Consider the following 21,600-nt stretch of genomic DNA (forward strand, 5'->3'; position numbering starts at 1 on the left):
CCAAAGCACTGAAATATAACAGGTTGTATTTGTCACTTCTACGCTTGGAGCCAGGAGTATACTGTATCAGTTGCATTGGGAACATCATCATTCTGGTGACAGTTTCATTAAGCAGGAAATGCATAAATTTTTCCTATTGTATCTAGCTGTAATATCAGTATTTGAAATTTGTTCATCCATATACAATAACACTGTAATTTAGTTACAAAACAAACTGGTTCCAACCATCATACATAAAATTATCATTTTTCATAATGTGACCCTCTTCGTGTCCTTTTCCTGTTTAGTGTTTGATCATCATGTTCACAGTCTGTGCATGATGCATTGTTTTGTGCAAACCCAGTGTTTAATAAATGTCTTACTTGTACATCCACTCATCACATGCACACATATTCACACATTTTGCTATAAACATACACCTTATTTATTCATATTCCATATCATTCATTCAGCAACAACACAAGTACTTCACCCACTGATGCCACATTGTGTTTACATCTGTATTATTCTCTCAGTTAAATTAAATGCAAAATCTAATTTCTAGAACAGGCACATAAACAGACAAATACAAATTATAGCGAGCCAACATGAAAATACAACACAAATTTATCCAGATGATAAAATATGATGTGGCTGACATTGCCTCCAATGAAAAATTATTGGCATGAGCCAACATGTCAGCAGTATAATAGTGAATGATGTGTGGAAGAGAAAGGTCACAGCTGAAGACCGAGGCATTATGCAAAGGAACAGCTAAGCTCTTTAGCGGCCTGACTTAGATGCAGTAATTCAGTATTAAAGACACGGTGTCTTACGCATGCATACTGTATATGTATTGTAAGACAGTGCGACACGTTGCAACACATCATATAAATTAAATACGCACCTTCAGCTCTGAACAGGTGACAACAAAAAGTTACCAATTTCATTCTACCTCCATTTAGGCTGGAAAAATGGTACATTAGATGGAAGTGAATGACAGACTGCCCTGCTTGTGCCCACTGAGAAAAAGCAGGTGAGGTCACTGATAATATGTGGAGCAGCATGTCTACTGACTGTGCTCCTGCACATCCTCCCAGATTCTGTCTAGTTCTTGCTACTACCAATGGCACCGTGCAGATTTTCTGCCACTGGGGCCGTTTTGGAAGCTACTGAGCAGCGTCTGGGCAAAGTATAAACACAGCATTAGTTTTTCAGCGGCTCCCACAGCAGGCGGAAATACAGCATGAGCACAGCAATGGGCTGAATGGTGGGTATATGGTTATTATCACAGATATTTGGCCTCCTGCTTCAAAAAAAACTTTGCATCTGTTGCACGAATACATGTTAATAAACACTTATATCCTGTTGACCTTTTAATCTTTTATCGAGATTCTTCTATTGAACAGATATAAACAGATGATAATTGTGGCACATTTGAATTAAACAAAGAATAAACATTCTAAATGATTTCAGCTAATTACATAATATTTATACACAAGAGTGACAACAGATACACCACAGTCACCTTCTAGTAAAGAGATTTTGAGGTGTAACAAAAAGGAAACATGACACAGCTGCTGAGAGTGACAAGTAAAATAACAGAGCAAGTTCTGAAATGTGTAATTACAGCCTAGAATATATTTCCGCTTGCTGCTTATTATTTCTCATCCATCCAGTTATGCTTGGTTATTATTAGAGTGTTACTCTATTGACTGCGCGAGAGCGGTGATAAAACGAAACCTTAACCCTGGTTTTAAAAATGGAAAACCATGAACCTTTAGTGAGGCTAAACGTGACACCACCACAATCACGTACAGCAAAGTAGTCATTTAGTCCAAGCACTAGGCAAATGAATTCAAGGATGCAGCACCGTAACTTCTCTGAAGCCCAAGGATGGATTCTGTGACAAACAAACAGTTGAACCAGAAAAGGGCAACAAAAGCTATTGGCTATCTCTATTAATGACACCACCAACAATGGCACAGCTAATAAACCGACAGGCTTGTCATGCTGAAAGAATATCATTCTTAATCTAATAGAAGAAAAAAAAACAAGACAGCACATAAAAAAACTACAGAGCATGAACTGTCACACAACGTCAAAGTGAGAAAGCGCAATCTGGCCTGTGAGATTCCAATATCTTATTCCACAGTGACAACTGGATCCAATCATGGCAGAACACTTCAGTGAGCCAGTCGGGCAATCCTCCAATCAGACAGACACGTCCAACACATAACGATCAGAATGTAGCTTCACTTTCACAAATACAAACAAGCTGGAGATGTGATGTACAAACTTGCTCTTTGAGATGACTAACAAAAACACTAATAACATATTTAATATTTATCATTACCAGTATATTTATCAAGGTTAGACTAAAATCATGTACCATTCACATGATTTCTAACTGAACATACAGTGTTTCTTTGCATAATTGTGGTCGCTTTCTTGCAGTATTTCATTTGTGAAACGCTGTCCTGATGTAGGATGTGGGCACCAACCATGTAGTGCAGCCATAATGTTGGATGCAACCTGCATTGAGGTGAGCATAATTATACAAGGCAAAATGCATGTATTTTACCCACAGTGACAATCCCCTGGCTCTGTTACCTGTCCTGTTTTTGTTTTTTTTTGCAGCAGGTAGTAGGAGGTGGAGCCAGTTGGGCCAGTTGGAGGCAGCTGGGCCCAGTGCTTCAGATAATAAAGCTCTGCCTATCTTTCAAGTATCTCTCGTTTCTGTCATGGATTTACAGCTGGGCCGTGACACTAGAAAAAAATACTAATTACACTTTGAAACATACCGTACCTATAATTTGTGTATTGTATAGCTATATGTCTGTTAATTATGCACATCCTGACACACCTGAGCCTCTCCTGCTGCAGATGGCATATCTCACTCTTTGTTGTACAAATCCCAGACAACATGTTTGAAAGCAGAAACACAGGGGTGAAGGTGGTGAGAAATAATGAGAATTCAAAACTGGACACCAAGGTGAAGCGTCTGACAACACAACGGAACTCATCAACCTGATTAAGCTGGCCATTCCTTTTTTAATTATTTCCAGTATTTCATTCAAATGCAATCTCAAAAAGGTCACTGTTAAAAAAAAAAATACAAATGCATTCCTCATCGGCCTCTCTAGCTGCCGAAGCCACTCCCTAAAGTGATGACTTTCAAAGTTACAGTAACGGGACTTAGTTCTAGGGACTACCCGACTTGGGAGTTCCCCCATAAGCTTCATACCTTTGCGGGCTTTTTACTGTTTGCATTCACACTGGATGTGGGAACAATGAAGTGGTATAACACTATCCTGGCCGACTGTTAGCAATTAGCCATCAAGCTCATGGCTCAATGGTTAACACAGCAACATTACCTTAAGTTATTATATTATGTAATTAGCTGAAGGGTTATGTTCAAGAAATGAACATAACAGAAGGGTTATGTTCATTTCTACATGTCAAATATTTGTCTTTCAAGAAATGAACATAACAGAAGGGTTAAGAACAAGAACAAGTTTATGAAAACACTTAGGAAGATGTTGGTAAATAAGACCCACTGATTTGTTTTTTCCAAAATCTAACATGTCAGAGATGACATTTTCAAATGGGGTGGTGTTGATTGACAGATGATTTAAGCATTGAATGTGTACTATTAACAAAATGATGTTTGTTAAAAAAGCTTTAACAATGTAAAAGCAGTATAATAAAATTTAAACTTCCTTTTCTAAATTGTTTTTCACCCTTACAAAAGCACATAAAGGCCTAGTAGTGTGTGTTTGTGTGTTTCAGGTGCATTTGAGGATGGAGTAGCTGAGGGTACAATTGGAGAAGCACTGCAGCCGATCTCAGCACTACGCCTGGTGGTTCACTCCAACTCTGATGTCTGGGCTCTGATTAGTGAGGTCTGTCCTGACAGCTTGTGTATATTAAGTGTGTTTTCACCTGTGTTTGTGTGCACTGTGAATGATGTTTAATATTTAAAATCTCTCAGTGCACTGATGGACAACCAGTTACATACACGTGCTGTTTCTGAGGTGCATAAAGCAACCACTCTGAGCATGCTAACATATTAGCATACACCACAGTACATATGCGCGATAGCAGCATTAAACTCAGTAATGCCACAGATATTTGACTACTAAAAGGGTTTTAGTGGTATAGTTTTGTCAGTACACTGATAAAGTTTAATATTTAAACCAAATATAGACAGGAACTGTCTTTAAATCGGTCAGAGGATCACACAGTCATCTGCTGGTCTTACCACATCCTCTTCACATGGGAACAGAGAAGCTAGTTCTTCTGCTAGAACTGATCATGTGCTGTATCATTTTACACTGGTTCAGTACCATCAAAGCCACAGGTGTTTTCATGTGTTTTGGCTGTTGAAAATTCTTCTCAAGTGTTTGTGGGTGAGTGCAAACTAGTCTTGATCACTCTGTCACTGGCTGCGCTCCATTTGGCTGAGCCAGTGTGCCGCACAGAGGCAAGAGCTGATAATCTGCTTCACACAGAGTGCAGATGGCACACTAGGCAGCACGACTGACACGGACTCTATGTATAGATTTCATATGATGATTAGAAGCAGCAGGTAGTGTGGCCGAAGGCGTGATGACAGTTCTTGGTGAAGATGAATTATTTTAAAGCGAACTGAAAAACATATTACGAATGGAGCATATTAAACTGCTCTAACTCTCATCAACAGTTTGGCAAGTGTTTGCTTGCCTGTTTCCTGAGTGTGAGGTGAATGCACAGCGCACATCCTGACTCCAGTTCAGTGCTGAACAGACAGACGAGGTTGACATCAGTCTTCATCAGTGAAAAGAGTAAAAGAGTAAAGCCTACAAACTGACTCCAGACTATTTAAACAGACAAGGATTGGATGTCAGGTTTAGACTGGATTCCTGGTGGATTCTCAGAATATATACAGTGCCTTGCGAAAGTAAAATTTTATAAGGAGCCACTAACCCTCTAGAGAGGCTTCTGCTAGCAGACTGCAGGTCCCCACATTGCTGGTGGTGGCTATTGCTTACATGGCTAACACGGTTTTTAAAAACATTGCAGTCAATGTACACTTACGTCACTCATGGTTCCTATTGTGCTTGGGGTGTCCCTGCCTAAAGTAAGAGCTAAAAGGTGCCTCAAAACAGTGTTCTAAGAACTATTACCATTCTCAGTTCCTGTGGTGCAGACACACAAAAAGGGGGTACTTTGTCCAATATTTCTAAGGACAATGAATTAAGTTCCTCTGGCCTAAAAGCACCTAATCTTAGTTTTTGGCACTGGTGGGAAGGAGACTTTTTTTATGTGTTGAACATGACTGACTAATCCAGCTGTCCCATGATCAGAGGACAGTACTAGAGTTGTGGGGGCCAAAGGTCAGAGTCATAAAATACCAGTTATATTTTATTACTTATGCAAAAAAAAGTCTTGTTGTTTGCCAGTGACTGAATGCAAAGTCACAAATCTGCTGCTATGACATTGCATTTTGAATGGATAACAACAGTTTTTGGTTCTTGAGCAAAGCCAAACAGGGCTGATATGCTCTGAACTACTTAGTACATATTAAACTTGTGTGCTTGTGTTGTTTGTATTTCTTTGTGCATGTGCCCACACAGATCAGCTTTGATAAGAGGTACTGAGAGGTACACTGAAGGACCATGCCCTCCTCTCCTCTGCTCTCTGCTCCTCTCTATCCTGGCTAGCAGGCTGTCCTCATTACTGTCAGTCAGCATCAGGTTTAGCAGTGCCAGGCTCCTGCACAAGCCCTCTGTCCTCTCTGCCCTGCCAGCACTAGCCTGCCTGACTGCTGCCATTGGTGAGCATTATAAGAAACCCTCAGTCCTCTAGAAAACCTAATTACTCTCCACCCACGGCCAAGGAGACTGGAGCAGAAAAGAGATAGAAAGAAGAATCACACACATGTAAACTCCATTCATAAGTGCTCTGGCAATTATTCAAACAAAAGAAATCTGTGTTCTTGTCTGCGGTAAAAAAAATTATACTAGCAACCACATTTACACACTGTTTATCTTTCCACTGAAGCATAAATATTAGAGGAAAGAATTTAAAAACACACAAGACGCATTTAGAAAGTGTGAAACACACAAGAAAGCATGCATGAATCAAACTGAGCAGCACTCTGGCCAGCCGTTAACTGGGTCACTCAGTTTGTGATTGTGTCTGACCACCAAACAAACAGTCATTCATATGTCTGTACTCTGGCCCCATTTTCATCTGGAGCAGTTCCACTGAGGCCAGTGAAAGCAAAGGAGCTGATGGGTCAGGGATTTAAACCCATCTCCAGCTTCAGCACAGCAGCCATTACCACAGGAGGGAAAACAACTCCTTATGACATCCTCCATCTAAAGAAGGGTTTATTTATGTTGGCTGCACATCAGTTTCTTTTTCCTGGGGTGAGAGGAGAGTGATAGTGAAGAATTCCCATCAACTTGCTTGTCACTTTTCCGTCGTCTTGGTCCAAGTTTTCTTTGCTCACTATCAAATTGTCTCTTGGGCTCAGTGACACGTCAGTGCATTTAGTGTCACTTGTTCACCCTAACAAAACCCATTTCAAAACTGCATTTATTGTGGGAAATACAGTAAATACCTTTACAGTTGGGCATCTTGGTCGCTCACTGGTGATGACATCAGTGCCATATGCCTTGAAATCAAACATCAAGTTTGGATAATAGCCTTTGCGACGGAACATTCCTTCTCTTTGCCCTGCTTGGTGTACTATCGGCACTGTAGAAATGCCTTGAAATAAGAATGTCTAGAAAGGAATAATCTACTTTCACATTATAAATATTTAGAAGGCCTCATGGTCATAAACTATAAAGCTGAAGAAAAGACACTGATATGGCATTCTGTCCTACATTAAGGACTTCTGTCCTTGAATATTCTTTCAGACTCATGCAGCTGTGCAGATCCGAGTTGGAACAGGGAAGCTGATGCTTTTAATAAACTCACAGGGACATTCAAAGGGGCTGGCAGCTGCGGAGGTTTCATTTTCCCAGCAGTGAGCTGTGTCATTTAAAATAAGGATCATTTTGAGAAGGGGAATATCATAAAGCTAAATCTAGATCAAATAACTGAGCAAGGTGTAAGCCTGAATTTACAAGGTCTTGTAATCCTAAAAGACTAAAATAAAAAAGGACAGAGAAGAATGACAGAGACAGAGCACAGGAGGCTGAGGGAGTGAGATGACATGTACAGCTACAAAACTCCATGCCTGTGCCTCTAATACACTATGTTTACGTGTAGTCTTACACTATGTTCACATGCAAGTATGTTATTGTGTCACAGAATAAAAAGCATAGGGGATGAGAATGTGTATTTACTTCATACAGCTTTTATTATTAGATTTCATTAAAACATAAAACATGAAATCTCTAGAGAACCAATACACAAGAGAGTCTTTCCTGCAGGTAAGAACATAAGGTACAGACAGTTCCTGAGAGATGTGTGGGACGCAGACAAGTGGAGGAGGTGGGAGAACTGGTCACTTTGCCATTCAAAGAGCCAGTGTGTAAGACAGAGAGAGAGAGAGAAAAAGGGAAAACAAGAAAGTGACATGCAAAGACAGAGAAAAGAAAGACACCTCCAGCTGCCAGAGACAGAGCAACATTAACAGTAGGCTGTGAACAGGAGAAGCCACACAGTCATAGCTGTCACAAGCTGGAGTAAAATTTGGGACAGTGCTTTGATAGTATTTTTGACTGATAGCCCAAAATTACTTCAGCCTTCTACTTTACTGACATTAACACAAACAATTTCAGATTAGGCTTTCAGGAAAGAAAACCATCAATACAAACAAATTACACAGAATTTCTAGAAGTGTTGTCACAGCTGTTTCTGTGCAGCACATATCTATTTGTGCACAGATATAGTCTTCTTCTGCATGCCAAAGGCTGCCAGACACACAGGGACAACCTGCTCAGGATGGCTTAAGAGGCAAATCCCTTTATGCAGTGCAAGGAAAGGGTTATGCCCACTGCTCTGTGAATGGTTGCTGCTCCTTTCTTTTAATTTTCCTAACAAGTTTTCAGAACTCATCTCCCACTGAAGTGGCCACTGTCCCACTGGCAATTAAAATCATGCTGGGACATGCCATGGTTGTGTGCAACTCCACTGTGGGAAACAAAAGCAGTGGCAGCAGCGTTAATGATGCCAACAGTGGAGTGGTAAATCTCAAGCAATATCGGCAGAAACCGAGGCTTTGATTTCTCCAGGAGACTGAGAGCAGGCCTCGTTTACATCTTTCAACTTGAGCCTTGCTGGAAAATATCAAAAAATGAGATGACAAGAAACACCAGCTTCTCTTTATGCATACAGCCACATAGCTTCTTCAAAGAAGGATCGGTACAGTATCTCACGGTTTTTAAAAACACACCTGGGTAATTACTGTATATGTTGATGAGAAACAGAGACTATGCCTCACCTGAATAAAGGGGACCTCCACTAATTACAAAGAAATTATTACATCTTAATCAAATATAACAAAAATCTTGTTCAGTTTAAATGAAGACGAGCATTTGCCACGTTTCTACAATGATAATGATATGAGATGTACAAGGAGCTAATCTGGAAAACACAATGCACACTGTTGGGGAAATGTGTTTACACTTAACATATTTTCCCACCATTTCTTAAGGAAACCCCTGCACATGTTGCAAAATTATTCTGTGGACAACAAAGTATCAAATAGTGGTGATTTTGAAATAAGCTCCAATAAAAGTCTTACATTACAGTATGTCTATTACAAGGAATGCTATTAAATAAAATCACTTTTGCCATTCTGAGAGTGGACCAAGAATAGCTTGTTGTGAAACTGAATGTTGAGATGCTGAAACATTTATGAAGCAATCCTGGCAGTCTAGAGCTACTTTTAGCTGCCTGTCTAATAAAGCCATGGCTAACCTCAGCCAGGCTGAATAGGCTAGGAGGAGACAAGGTATAAATGAATGCACATAAAGGACTTTGCATCACATCATCATTGCTTAATCCTTTCATTCTCACCTGTCAGTCATCTACAGAGGCAACCTAATCCCTGAATATTTGTGGTCTAGTCTGCACTGATACATGTGACACGACTTGTAAGCACAGCTTCTACTTCTAAAACAAAATGCTCTTTTTGGTTTTTAAGATAAGCTGTAGTTGGGTGGCATCTTTTATTTGTGATGTGTGCCACATTTCTTTAGCATGTTTTCTCTGATCAGCAGTAGCTGTGGTTATCTCCCCTCTGTGCTCTTTACCAGTTTTCTGGTGCACATGGTCACAGACAACAGAGGCAGTCGGTATTCTGTAAGTGATTTATTATACAAGAACACATTTATGTCTTATCATGACTGTAACCTACAATCCAGGTATAATGCTGGCCTTACAGTGTTACAGGGCCTTAGTACAGGGGTACACGATATACAATCTACGATAATATCCTAAATGCTGTTTCTTTCTGTTTAAATGATGTGTGAGCTGGCATTATCAAGTATATCTCTCACTTTACAAAAAACAATCAAACACACTTTTAGACTCCACACATTCACTGCCTCACGAAGCCAAGTAGGATAAACTACTGTGTGTGCACACTGAGAGTGCACATAGTGTATATATGGTCATTGACCACAAGTTAAGCTAGCATAGCTGCCTAAAATGCATTAGCAAAGTTAAAAATGAGTGAACAACCAGCACCAGGAGACAAAATACAGACACCACCATACATTGTTAATTGCTAGATGTGGATCATCCTCACTCACATGGAGGTACAGTAGTCTGGCTTTGAAAAGATGGACTAAAAAACTAAGTTGGAAACTGGCTACTGTAAAGAACTCACCATATAAAAGCTTCGGGAGTCAGCTGTCAATGACGGGACTACGCCAGCCAAGGTACAAACACACTCAGCAAACTTTAGTGGATTCGTTCTGCAAAAGTAATTTCCATGTTTGTGCACTGTTTTACATTAATGCTCCAGTTTTAAGTACATAAATAAGACCTGGTTTTCCTAAATGTGTTTTTTTCCATTCCATTCCATAATTTTCCAATAATATTACTGGTAAGCAGAAACAATTAATATCCCATTAACAAGAGTGACCTTGTACAATTTTTGAAGGATGCAGAATATTGTCTTTTTACCGTTATTGACAAAATCCCAGAAAATATCCAGATATCATTTCCTGTCAATGTTGCACAGCCCTACTTATAACACACAAACGTTTCACTTTAAAATTCTCCAAAATATATGTAGCTATGCAAATCCCCTGAGCAAGTCGATGTTGTAATACTTTGTACATCAAATTTAAATGCTGACTAAATTAAACGCCTTATTGTCTGTCTCTGCCTGTCTCTTTACAGTGAAACTGTCCATGTTTTGTGGGGCAGTGTCAGTTATGGCTGCTGATACAAGTTGTTTTTCCTGTGATCCTGTCATCCCGGTGCAAACACCTTCAGTTGTTTACAGTGAAATGCCCTCTGTGTTCACCTTCACTTCCTGTCTGTTTTCAGCATTACTCTACGTGCTGTACATACTGTGTAGTTTTACCATACTGCAGCATTCAGCAGTGGGAGGTCATTGGCAGGGTTACTTGTGAGGTCATTGTTAGCCATGAGAAAATTAACGCTGATTGGTCTTGTCACGATTGGCTCCCCAAAGCCCGTGCCACCAAGGCACCTGCCAAGACGAGCTTCTTTAAACAAGAATGAAGTCTATTTAACAGCTGCATAAGCAGCCAAGCAGGCAGACAGCGGAGGGGAAAGAGGGACAAAAGAAAGCAAATGCAAAACAGAAAGGACATTCTAAATGGGAACCTCAGAGTGTTACCTCTTTTAAAGGTCTTAAATCAATTGAACATAAAGTACAAACCCATGCAATGTTAATCTATCTGGCTTAATCCCATTGCTTTAAGATCCTTTATAATCCACATTCAATACCACAGTTTTTCTTCTCTAACAAGCTTGTCCTATAACCATTTTATAAATCATTGATTCAAGGTTTCTGCAGTGCCACAGATTCTGTTATGGTGTCTTTATCACACTGAGTTATCAATCACTCAAGGTGGAATGACAAATGTCTAAGACCTGTAGAGCAGCTCAAAATATAGTATTTTCTTCTGAATCATTGCTGAAAAAAGTAAATAAATAAAAAAAGAGTAAAGAATTATTAAGACTACAAAAGGATTCAATGGTAAATGGATATTTCAATTTCTGCCCACTTAAGCACACTCCAAGCACAAACCAGTATTTGCCCCTTCACACATACACTCACACCAATGCTGATGGCCACCATGAGCAAGGTGTGGTTCTGTGTGTTGCCTTCTGACATGTGAGATTTTTGATACCAATACCTTGACTTTGGTACCGGTTCCTAAGTGATACTTTTTTCTATACCAATTTTATAAAAATCTTTGTTTCAAAAAAAAAAAAAAAAAAAAAAAGAAACACTAGAAGCATAATGAAACATCTGAGGTATTTTTCTGCACCTTGCACTTTTATGAGCAAGGCTCAGAACACAACAATTTAAAGTGATATATATATCTGTAAGGCATGTAAGAAACTGTGGAGAAGCACCGGGAGTTTCTCAGCCATATGCCAATGTCCTTAAGTCATGTGCTCTGGCTTTGAAAGCCTGCACAGCCAATTCCTCATTTGAAACCTGAACAACTCTTTAACAATGCCTCTCTCTGATGTGGTGGGAAGGAGAAAATCTATTATCGATTTCCACCTGGTGTAGGTGGAGAAGGTCCTGATAGCAATGCTGAATGGTGTTACACTGTACTGTGCTATAGCCTGCACATTAAATACGTTTGGTAGGGGTGGATAGTGTGAGAGGGCATGTCAACAACCCCTTGACTATGCCACAGCACCATCTGCACCCACTGAATATTTAATTATCAATAGAACTGCTCAAGACAGTAATCAAGAAAGGAAAAGATAACACACATCCTGATGCAGTGCTTATACGACAGTTCCTGAGTGGGAGTCTGGCTTTTTTTTTTTAATCATCTATTGTTTCATTGCTAATTGTGATCATTTCTGCATGCACGGACCACAATTCAAGATATTTCTAAATCACTTATGTCATTGAGTCCCACTTCAAATGCTACAGAAAACAACTCAATAGACATATAATAGAGCCAGTAAATGGAATCATCACTGTCAGTGAAAAGTCACCAATCATTTCATGTCAGTTCATTCAGGCTAATATCACGCTATTCACATAAAAAAAAAATCCTGCCATTTCACATTTATGAGCAACTACAGAAATTCTGCAACAGCCAAATCAAGACAGGAGGGTCTTGATTCCAATTTCTAATTCTCTGTTTTCCTCTTTTAAACACCAGAATAAAACCTTTCAATCAATAATAACATTTTCCACACATCTTTAGCCTATCTGCTGTCAGTCACAACCCCATCAAGCTAACACACAATTTACCAAAGTAAAATGGTTTCACCACTTCCAGTCTGCAACAAAAACAGACAATAAAGCTTGATTTTATACAACTGCAGCCAAAAATTGGAATTCAGTGCTGTAATAATAAGAGAGTTCATTTCAAAACGCTGGCCATAAAAAACAACTATGACGAGGGATGAAAGGCAAATATAAGCATGATAAAAGCACTAAAAAAATGAAGCAGATATAAAACAGCAAGGTAATACAAAAAAATAACATAACCTCAATCATGCTGAAAATTTCCTTTATGTGGAATATGTCCAACTTTAATTGCTTTGGTGAAACAAAAACAGACAGGGTGAGAACAGTAGAGCCAGACTAGGTATTTCTCCACAATAACAAACAGACAACAGCTGCCTCTTTGTATCAGCTGTGTGAGCGTGCAAAATTAGGTAAGCTGGTGACATGAGATATAATCATTTTCTCTGAGCAAGGTTAGTGACCAATTTATTCTTACCTTAGGCTGGGCGCGACGAGGAAAGGCAACCTTAGGATCAATCTGAGAATGAGAAAAGAATAGCAAAATTGTTGTTAAGGGAAAAGCTTTGATATTTAAGGGTGAAAAGCAATCATCAGGTGTTGAAAATATTTCTTAAACTCTCAGCCCTCAAAAGGACCCACATGGTCAGGTTTTAAATCCCTTCTGGTCACGTATAAATATTAGTGTTTTAATAGCAGTAATACATATTCCAAATTTTAATGTATTAAAATTTCATACTTTTTACTCACAGTGATTATCTGAGCTATTAAAATTTACAAAAGCTGCATAATCAGCCTGTGGCGATACAGGCAGTCTGTTTTTAAATCTGAGAAGCATTTTCAGAAACTCCAGCTGCATTCAAGAGCCGTCAAAATTATTGCAACTGCCTATTAAGTGCACATGAGTGACCCAACAATGTAGTAATAAGAACTTAGAAAGGACGAAGTAGCACAGTGGGTCTGCTACATCAGACCTGACTTTTCATATACCTGAAAAATCAAATCTGGCATGTTTTAACCTCTGTCCCACAATCTGGTTATTCTCAAGATAGACTGGGTTTTGGCTAGGAGTAGTTTATTATCCCAGTACTGAACGTAGTTTTGTTGAAGTCAACGTAAACAATTCATGTTATACTAATAGCAAAAACAGCAGCTAAATGTTCTAGTCATTTTAATTATTACATCACTTCCTGGTTCAGTGTATTTTCCCACTGACCAGTTCATTTGTAAAATACCATTTAATGCTCTATACGATAACATAAGCTTATTAGTCAATGATATTAATCCCTACTCTTAAACAGCCAATCATTCATACTTGTTGTTAATCTATCAGCTGTTTCCTTATTAACTGTATTAGTAGAGAGATTTGGCCCAATAGCTGATTTCACTTCAAGTTAATTAAGTTTATCAGGATGGTCCCTGTGGAGAAAAAAAAACAGCATTCATTTTAAGAATTTCTTTCTAATGACAGTATTAAATATGATATTAGGATTTGGAGAGAGCTGGCCAATATCACTGACCTCATTACTTACGGTAGCAAGATCTCCACAATTAATGGAACTCAAAGACACATTGTAGGCACAACATGTTTCCACTGGAAAATGTACTTTAGGAAACCACATAATAATAACAACAACAACAACAACTTGTAATTACTGTGTGCCTCCAGACCCAAAATACTGGTGCTACCATATTATCTGCTGGTTCTGCTAACTGATGTGTATTAAAAAGAACCACTACTATCACACAAAAATGTGAATGTGGAGGCCAGAATGACGGACCTTCTGCTGGTCATGGTTCCAGCAGAGAATCACTTTTATTTTAGGCCGGAATCGCTGATTGAATATGACAGGGAGAAAATGAGAGTCGGAGGCCGGTGACGCCTCCAGATATTGCCAAATAACCAAGAGGATGCATCAGATCAGCCTGTTTCTCCATCTTGAGCTTGTTATCTCATTAGCTTCATTTTCCTCATTAATTTCACTGGTATGAAGGTATGCGGTGTGGGGTCTCATCGACCTTGCACAGTGAAGAGAAACCATCTCACACAGCAATGTCATTCTAAACTGTCCTTGCCTGTATGCCTAGGATTCTGAAAAAGCATCTCCAAAAAAAAGAAACAGCTCAAATTTGTTCTTTGGCAATATATTTCTCTCTTGTGTTTTAACAAGGAAACCCTTCCATATTGTCCCATATTTTGCTGTGTGTTAGTCTACCCATTCTACACATTGTTAAAAGTTACTCCCTCAGCTCAGACGGATTTATTAGACAAAAGAATCTGCTGTGGAAACAGCAGAAAGAAAACGAATCAAGGAACACAAGGAAAAAAAGACCCCATCTGCACAGTTCAATTAAGCCAGTGAGACTGACTAGGTTTTAATGTGTTTGAAGGGAAACCATGATCTGCAATGTCATTGTCATCTTTTCTGTCAGTCTCAGTTATTACTGTTATCTTTCTAAATCAGGTCAAAATGAGAAATGAATTCAATAACACCTGGGTATGGCAACCCTGCTTGTAATGAATTTCATTTAAAGATTTGTTTTAGCACTTAGCCCCAGGCATAACCAATTCAAACTCAATTATTTTGTGCACTCTGTTTGAGCAAAGACAAAAAAATTATGTTGTGAATACCAAAATCCTATACTTGGGAATGTATCTCACTTTTTAAGCCTATACAAAACATATCAAACCTCATTTCTTCATACAACAGAAAGTAATTGTTTTTCTGTCCTGCTGAGAATTTCTATTCACTGTGAAGATTCCTGTTTCGACATGCACTAGAGATCACTTTAACAGAGTACCACAATGGAGGTCAGAGAGTTTTCTGTCAGTTTAAAATATTAGAATTATCAAAGAGAAAAAGTTCCATTCGACAGATTCGGTAAAAATGAGGCTGTGATACTGCCGTTTGTTTAAATCACACTCAGAGCACCAAATTAGGCAGTGAGGACTAACTAACCAACCCTTCTGAGAAATGCTGGAGCAGCACCTTTTTAGGTCACAACTTATGATGAATGACTCCTTTGAGAAATTTAATTTAAGAAGATGGGAGATGTAGCAATTGTTTCCCTTTGGTTTACATATTCATTTGCATGTGATGTTTATGTTGGAAGTGCCTTCATAGGAGCTAAAATATGCATCATCCATTGCTGGAGAACTACACCACTGAACCAGAGATTATGCTGTCTCCGTTTCACCTGATAAGTCCTTCCTGGAACATTATTGTGATGTGACACACACACACACACACCATCGGGGTTGGGATCAGTCCACTGGACCTGGGTAGTGCACTGTAATTCCACATTCAGTACTTCAGCAAGTGTTATTTCATCAACACCTTAAAAATATTAACAGTTTTAAAAAGGCTTTTAGTAATTTATCTTTTACATGTTGGTCTAATTTGTTTTTGATAAAGTCCTTTTCTTAATGGGTTTGGAGGGGAAGAACACAGCCTTATTCTTGCTGTGCTGTTACGTTCATTTAAATTTGTACATTTTCTTATTTCTACCTACATCAGATGAATGCAATAAGTTTAGGCTTATTCTCTGTGGCTCCCTGAAAATGCATTCTGTGAGAAAACTGGCATAGAAGTAAGAAAGGAGTTTTAGGCAACATGGACCAAAAAGCACAATAAAGCACTTCACCACAAAATAATTCTCATATTAACCATCATAAATTGTAGTCACATAACCGTAGTGTGGACAGCTGGACCTCCCATCCAGCTGTAGCTGTATGGTTATCATCTAACAGCAGTAAAAGTACTTTATTAATCTCCCTCTAGGAGATTTCTTTATCACGGAAACATCACAAGCAGTGCATACAAACTAAAGAGCACATAGCTATTTAGAAAGCAGACCTGGTGCTGAATGAACAACCTGCTAAGATTCTGCTCCACCTCTGAACATTACATTTTATTGGTTGCCAGATTAGCTGCTCAAATGGTGGGAAGCAGCACTATTAAGCAGGTAAAGCAGCTGGAATTTACCTTTTCCTTTTATTGTTTTCAATCTGTGAAAGTGTAAAGGTCATTGGGACCGTTAACATTTATTACCTTCGCCAAGGTGCAGGTAATGTTTTAACCGCCGTTTGTTGGTTGGTGTTTTCCACAGCATAACTCAAAAAGTAATGAATGCATTTGGATACATTTTTGGGGAATTTTATACTGATCTGGATCCTCAGCTGGATCTAAACATTTTTTAGAGGCTTCTTCCCCATTGTGAAATAAGGTCCATTTTAATATTTTTGCTTTTAACTTCACACATAATGCTCACTATGTTTGGACAAAAAATGCACAATAACATCCACATGAGATCTACCACACAGCAAAATATAATCTTTATTCAAGTAATATTCTGGACCTGCTGATCCAGAATGTTCATGTTTATAGGGCACACAGAATACTTGCTACTGTGTGACAATAAATGATGCTACAGACTTGAAACTAAGATCAAATTATCTCCCAGGACCTGAGGTGGGCATCCAACATCAGGACCATCACCAAGAAGGCACAGCAGAGGATGTACTTCCTGCACCAGCTCAGGAAGTTCGACCTGCCCCAGGAGCTGCTGATACAGTTCTACAGAGGAATCACTGAGTCTGTTCTCTGCACCTCCATCACTGTCTGGTTTGGCTCAGCAACCACACAGGACAAGTACAGACTTCATTGGACAGTCAGGACTGTAGAAAAGGTCATTGGTGTGAGCCTGCCCTCCATGGAGGACCTGTACACCTCACGGGTCAAAAGGAGGGCGGAGAGGATCACTGCAGACCCCTCACACCCCGGATACAATCTGTTTGAACTCCTCCCCTCTGGATTGTTTTACAGGTCACTGTGCACTAAGACAACCAGGCACAGGGACAGTTTCTTCCTCCAGGCTGTCACTCTGATGAACAATTGACCCACGACAGTATGACTGGACGATAACCCTCAGTGCAATACCTGTAAATATACATTGTACAGATTATACAGATTCGTAGAGGTCTCTAGTTTTAAGTACTCTGTTTTTATTCTTATTTTTATCGTTTCCTAAAGAACATTTCTTTGTCTGTTTGCATTGTTTATACCGTTTACTTTGTTATACTATACAGCCTAATATTGGTATATTGTTTACTTGCCCTTTGCTATTGCCCTACATAAGGATATGCACATACACATTAAGAGCCGCTGGACCAGAGTCAAATTCCTCGTGTACAACACACCTGGCCAGTAAAGCCGATTCTGATTGTGAAATTGTAGGTGGAACTCTGCTGACTCAGCAGGGTGTCAACAGATTTGACATATCTTCTAAAGTTACTGAGCTAGATCCTGATGAAAACTGCTATTACTGAAATATTATTTTTCTTGAATAACTTAAAGTTAATAATGATATCAATCTGATTCCAAATGCTAGGGATAGGTGTTCATGGCTATATTATGACCAGGACACTACCATGGGAATATTGCTTTTAGGTGTAATGGCATTATGGGGACAGTGAGCTGCCTCGGTGCAAGTCTGCTCTTTCTGAGTGCTGTGTAGTTAATGACCGATTCAAACAATGTACATAGACATTTTACTAAATTATGATATCCATTTTTGTCATGGTTATATAATGAGTTTTTCCATCTTGCAAAGTAAAAGCACACACACCTCAATGTTCCACAGCCAGGCAGGACTGAAGGACACAACCAGAATATCATATTGTGACAGAATGGCTATAATTGATAGTATGTAGAGCTGCAATGATTGGTCCAATAAACAATATGCAATCAGCATCTCTTTTTTAATCAGTCATTTAAGTTGTATTGAATAATAATTCTAAAATATTCTCTTGACAAGCTTCACAAATGTGAACATTTTCTTGCCCTAACATGAACATTGGGTTCAGGACTGTTGGTCCAAAAGCAACTTAGGCTCTAAGAAATTCACATGGCATATTTGTACAGTTTTCTTCATGCTACATAGGAAACATAACAAAATGATAACTTTTACCTTGTGCTAGACCCAATTCACATATGACAAATCCCATCTCACTGTGTTTTCTGTGATAAAAGAAAAGTCCTATCTTGGGCTGGTTAGATTAGGGCATGATTATTACTAGCACCTGTTATCCACAGCTGCCTGTAAGATGTATGAGGTTCTTTACTTTTTTATATTGTTTAAATTCCTGTAGCTATTTAACAGTAGCAGTACCTTTTATGTACATCTATCTAGTACGCTCTCATGTGGGCCCTTTTGATATTTTTATCAAAGGGATCAGCAGCTGTGTCTTTTGCAATATGGGTGTCTCCAATAAATCTCAGCCATCTAATCAGGTCTTCATGGACAGTGACATGTTAAAGATGCACTACATGTAAAGCATTGTGTGTCACATAGTCCTCATGCTAAACCAATGCTAGCCTACCCAGTGGAAGACTTTAAAGTATATGGTCTATTTACATCACCCTAACACATCTTTTAGTTTTTATACACTTTTGTTCTATGATGCAACATCTCGCAGAGAACAAAAATGGATTTCCTCAAGACACCCTACAACTTGATATGTCAACGTAATAAATGAGAACAGACCAAGAGGAACCCCACCCTCCACCACCCCCTAAGCCCCCAAACCCCTACCCACGATCTTTTATCTTCACAAGCTTTTACTACAGGGTCTCGGATGGCTGCTTCTGCATGCGACTGTGGGAGACTAGGGCAGGGAAACAGCATATATCTTAAGTTCACATCTTACAAAAGGATTTCATATATTAATGTGGCTCCTGGGTAGATGCTCTTCCTCTCTCTTAAGACATATCTACACTAGCATGATGATGTGGTGTTTAAGCTAAAAGGAAAAGCCTTATCAAAGCTTGCACCTTCTCCCAATTTAAGCGTATGAGCAAGTCCACAGGTGTGCGCGTGTGATACCGACAAAATAGACAAGAAATTACAACATAAATGTTTCATATCTGTGCTGTCAGTCTTTACTGATTTTCGCTCTGGAATAACAACCTCAAAAAAAGCAGTTTGTTATGCTCCTCAAATCAATATGAAAATTTTACCAATGTCACGCTCAGCAAGCATGCAACACCATTATGAGTATGATCCAGATTCACTGATATTATATTACAGCCTTGACAAACATCTGATGTTCTGTATATGCCGACTACAGACAGATTCAGCTAAAACTAATAACACCAAAATTAACTGCAGAAGATGAAGCACCTGCTTTACTGAAACAATACTGAGTCTTGCAACAGTTTAGCTCACTGGTTTGACTTTATTTTCAGATCCTATCTGATGAATACACTTTAGATTTGTCCAGAACAGCTGTTTGTCCACATCTTTTTCTTCTCCTTTCCTCTTGGGCTGTTTCCAGCCTCACCTAAAACATCAAATCTGTCAGCTAAGTATACCTGAGGTCATCCAATAAGGGCTAGAAATACCCCAGCACTACAAAGGATATGCTTATGTTGCAAGAAACATTACTAGGTTTTACAAGTTGTAATGACTTAGAATCTACAGTATATTTACACTGTTTAAACTATAATGAATGGTACTGTATCACACTGTCAAGAACAAGTTTATATATTGTGTTCAAATGTAACCTTTGGGAGATTGACCTAGCCCTCATAAATATTATCATCTCAGCATTTGTATTAAATGCTTTACATTAAACAATAAAAAGCCACCCAACCTGGAATCAAGCTGCTGCCTTGTAAAGCTCTAAACTGTTAGTTCTCAAATGTAAAATAATGTGCTGTGATCTCTTCTATTCATGCCAGCCTACATTGAAAGATGTTCGGGAACAGATGCTACGAGTTGCATTTTTCTAAAATGAACAAGGCATCATGAAAAATGGTAAATATGTTCTGAGTTAACAGCATGTGTGTTTTCAAGCCCCAGGCTGTTCTTCACCATATGTCTTGCTCACAATCATCCTAGAATGTTTTCATAACTGGACCAAAGGCAGAGGACAAAATAAAAAAAAAATGGCCAAAATGATGATGATCCAGGCTGAAAACCTCTGGAGGTATCAGTGCAATATCCTTACTAATAACTATACCTAGAACCAAAATGGTACATACTTGTCAGAATCACAATTGATTCAATTCACACATCCAACTATATCTCTAAAATATAACGAAAAACAACAAGAAAACAAAAAAAAGAATCTAAATTACGTATGATTTCCACTTTCCCAGTACAAAAACACATAGTACTGTATGAGTCAACTTGTTCACAGTCACAGCACCTCCAGCCACTCACTCCTTTCAAGGTTACTAGGGACGCCAGCACTGGAAAGGATTCATCCAAGCTATGCAAAAGTATGAGGCTTGTATCAAACCAACATCTGCAAGCACATCAAGAACCATCCACATTTGCTCGACCAGTCCTTCCATTACTGCTGAGTGACTTTGTAAGAGATATGATAGATCCTAATGCAATGCAATCTTGATAGTGTGAATGTTAAGATATACAAGAGCACATCAGATACAGCCCAGTGATTAATGGTTAGGACGACAACACAGACAGCTGCCTTAGGTTTGTAATGTTCTATTGCATGCTGACAGATAAACAACAGCACATTAACTACTATGAAATATCAATTTCGGCATGTATTTGAGTAAATGTGATATTTCATATGCCAATTACACTGTCAAACACTAACATCCAATTAATGAATTGTCCAGCAGAAAAAAACCCACATGGCTTCACTGTGTTGTTTGCCCCCAGTTATTTGGATTATTACAGGACTATCAGTATCATAGGTATATTTCAGGTTAGGGGTATGGTGGGAAAATAGATGGCCATGGAAATAACACACAAAACATTGTTGTTACCATTAATATAATTTAAATAAAGACAGTAAAAGTCAGCATCCACAAGATTATGTTAATGATCCTTAAAAAAAGGGTAGGTATTCAGGGTAACCTGGTAGCCTAAGAGTTTAAGACACTGACCAGGTACTCACAAAATCCCCTGGCCAGGCTCCTCTCTCCCCTCATTTCCTGTCAGCTCTCTATTCTATGCTATCTAAGTGAGGCTAAACATGCACCACAAAAATTTGAGTATAGGGAAAAATAGCGGACGAAGATAAGGATAAAAATAATAAGAGTGTTTCACAACAAGTCTCATGAGACCAGCCAGTGAGGTTAGGACAGATGTGCAACACGTTTGGAAACCTCTGTTGTGACTGTGCTCTAAGGTCACAGTTCAGACCTTAACATGCCACT

The 21,600-nt window shown here is 38.9% G+C and overlaps 1 protein-coding gene across 10 annotated transcripts in view; it reads right to left on the bottom strand.

Annotated features, from left to right (window-relative positions):
* msi2b (musashi RNA-binding protein 2b) overlaps window positions 1-21,600 on the bottom strand; it is a 246,554-nt gene that overhangs the window by 220,939 nt on the left and 4,015 nt on the right. For all 10 annotated transcript variants that reach the window (XM_020599039.1, XM_020599037.1, XM_020599038.1 and 7 more), the window contains exon 5: window positions 12,885-12,926. In XM_020599039.1, coding sequence (XP_020454695.1) covers window positions 12,885-12,926 — 42 coding nt within the window. The remainder of the gene's footprint in view (window positions 1-12,884; window positions 12,927-21,600) is intronic.

The sequence above is a fragment of the Monopterus albus genome, unplaced genomic scaffold (assembly GCF_001952655.1).
Source record: "Monopterus albus unplaced genomic scaffold, M_albus_1.0 scaffold39.1, whole genome shotgun sequence".
Lineage (NCBI taxonomy): Eukaryota > Metazoa > Chordata > Actinopteri > Synbranchiformes > Synbranchidae > Monopterus > Monopterus albus.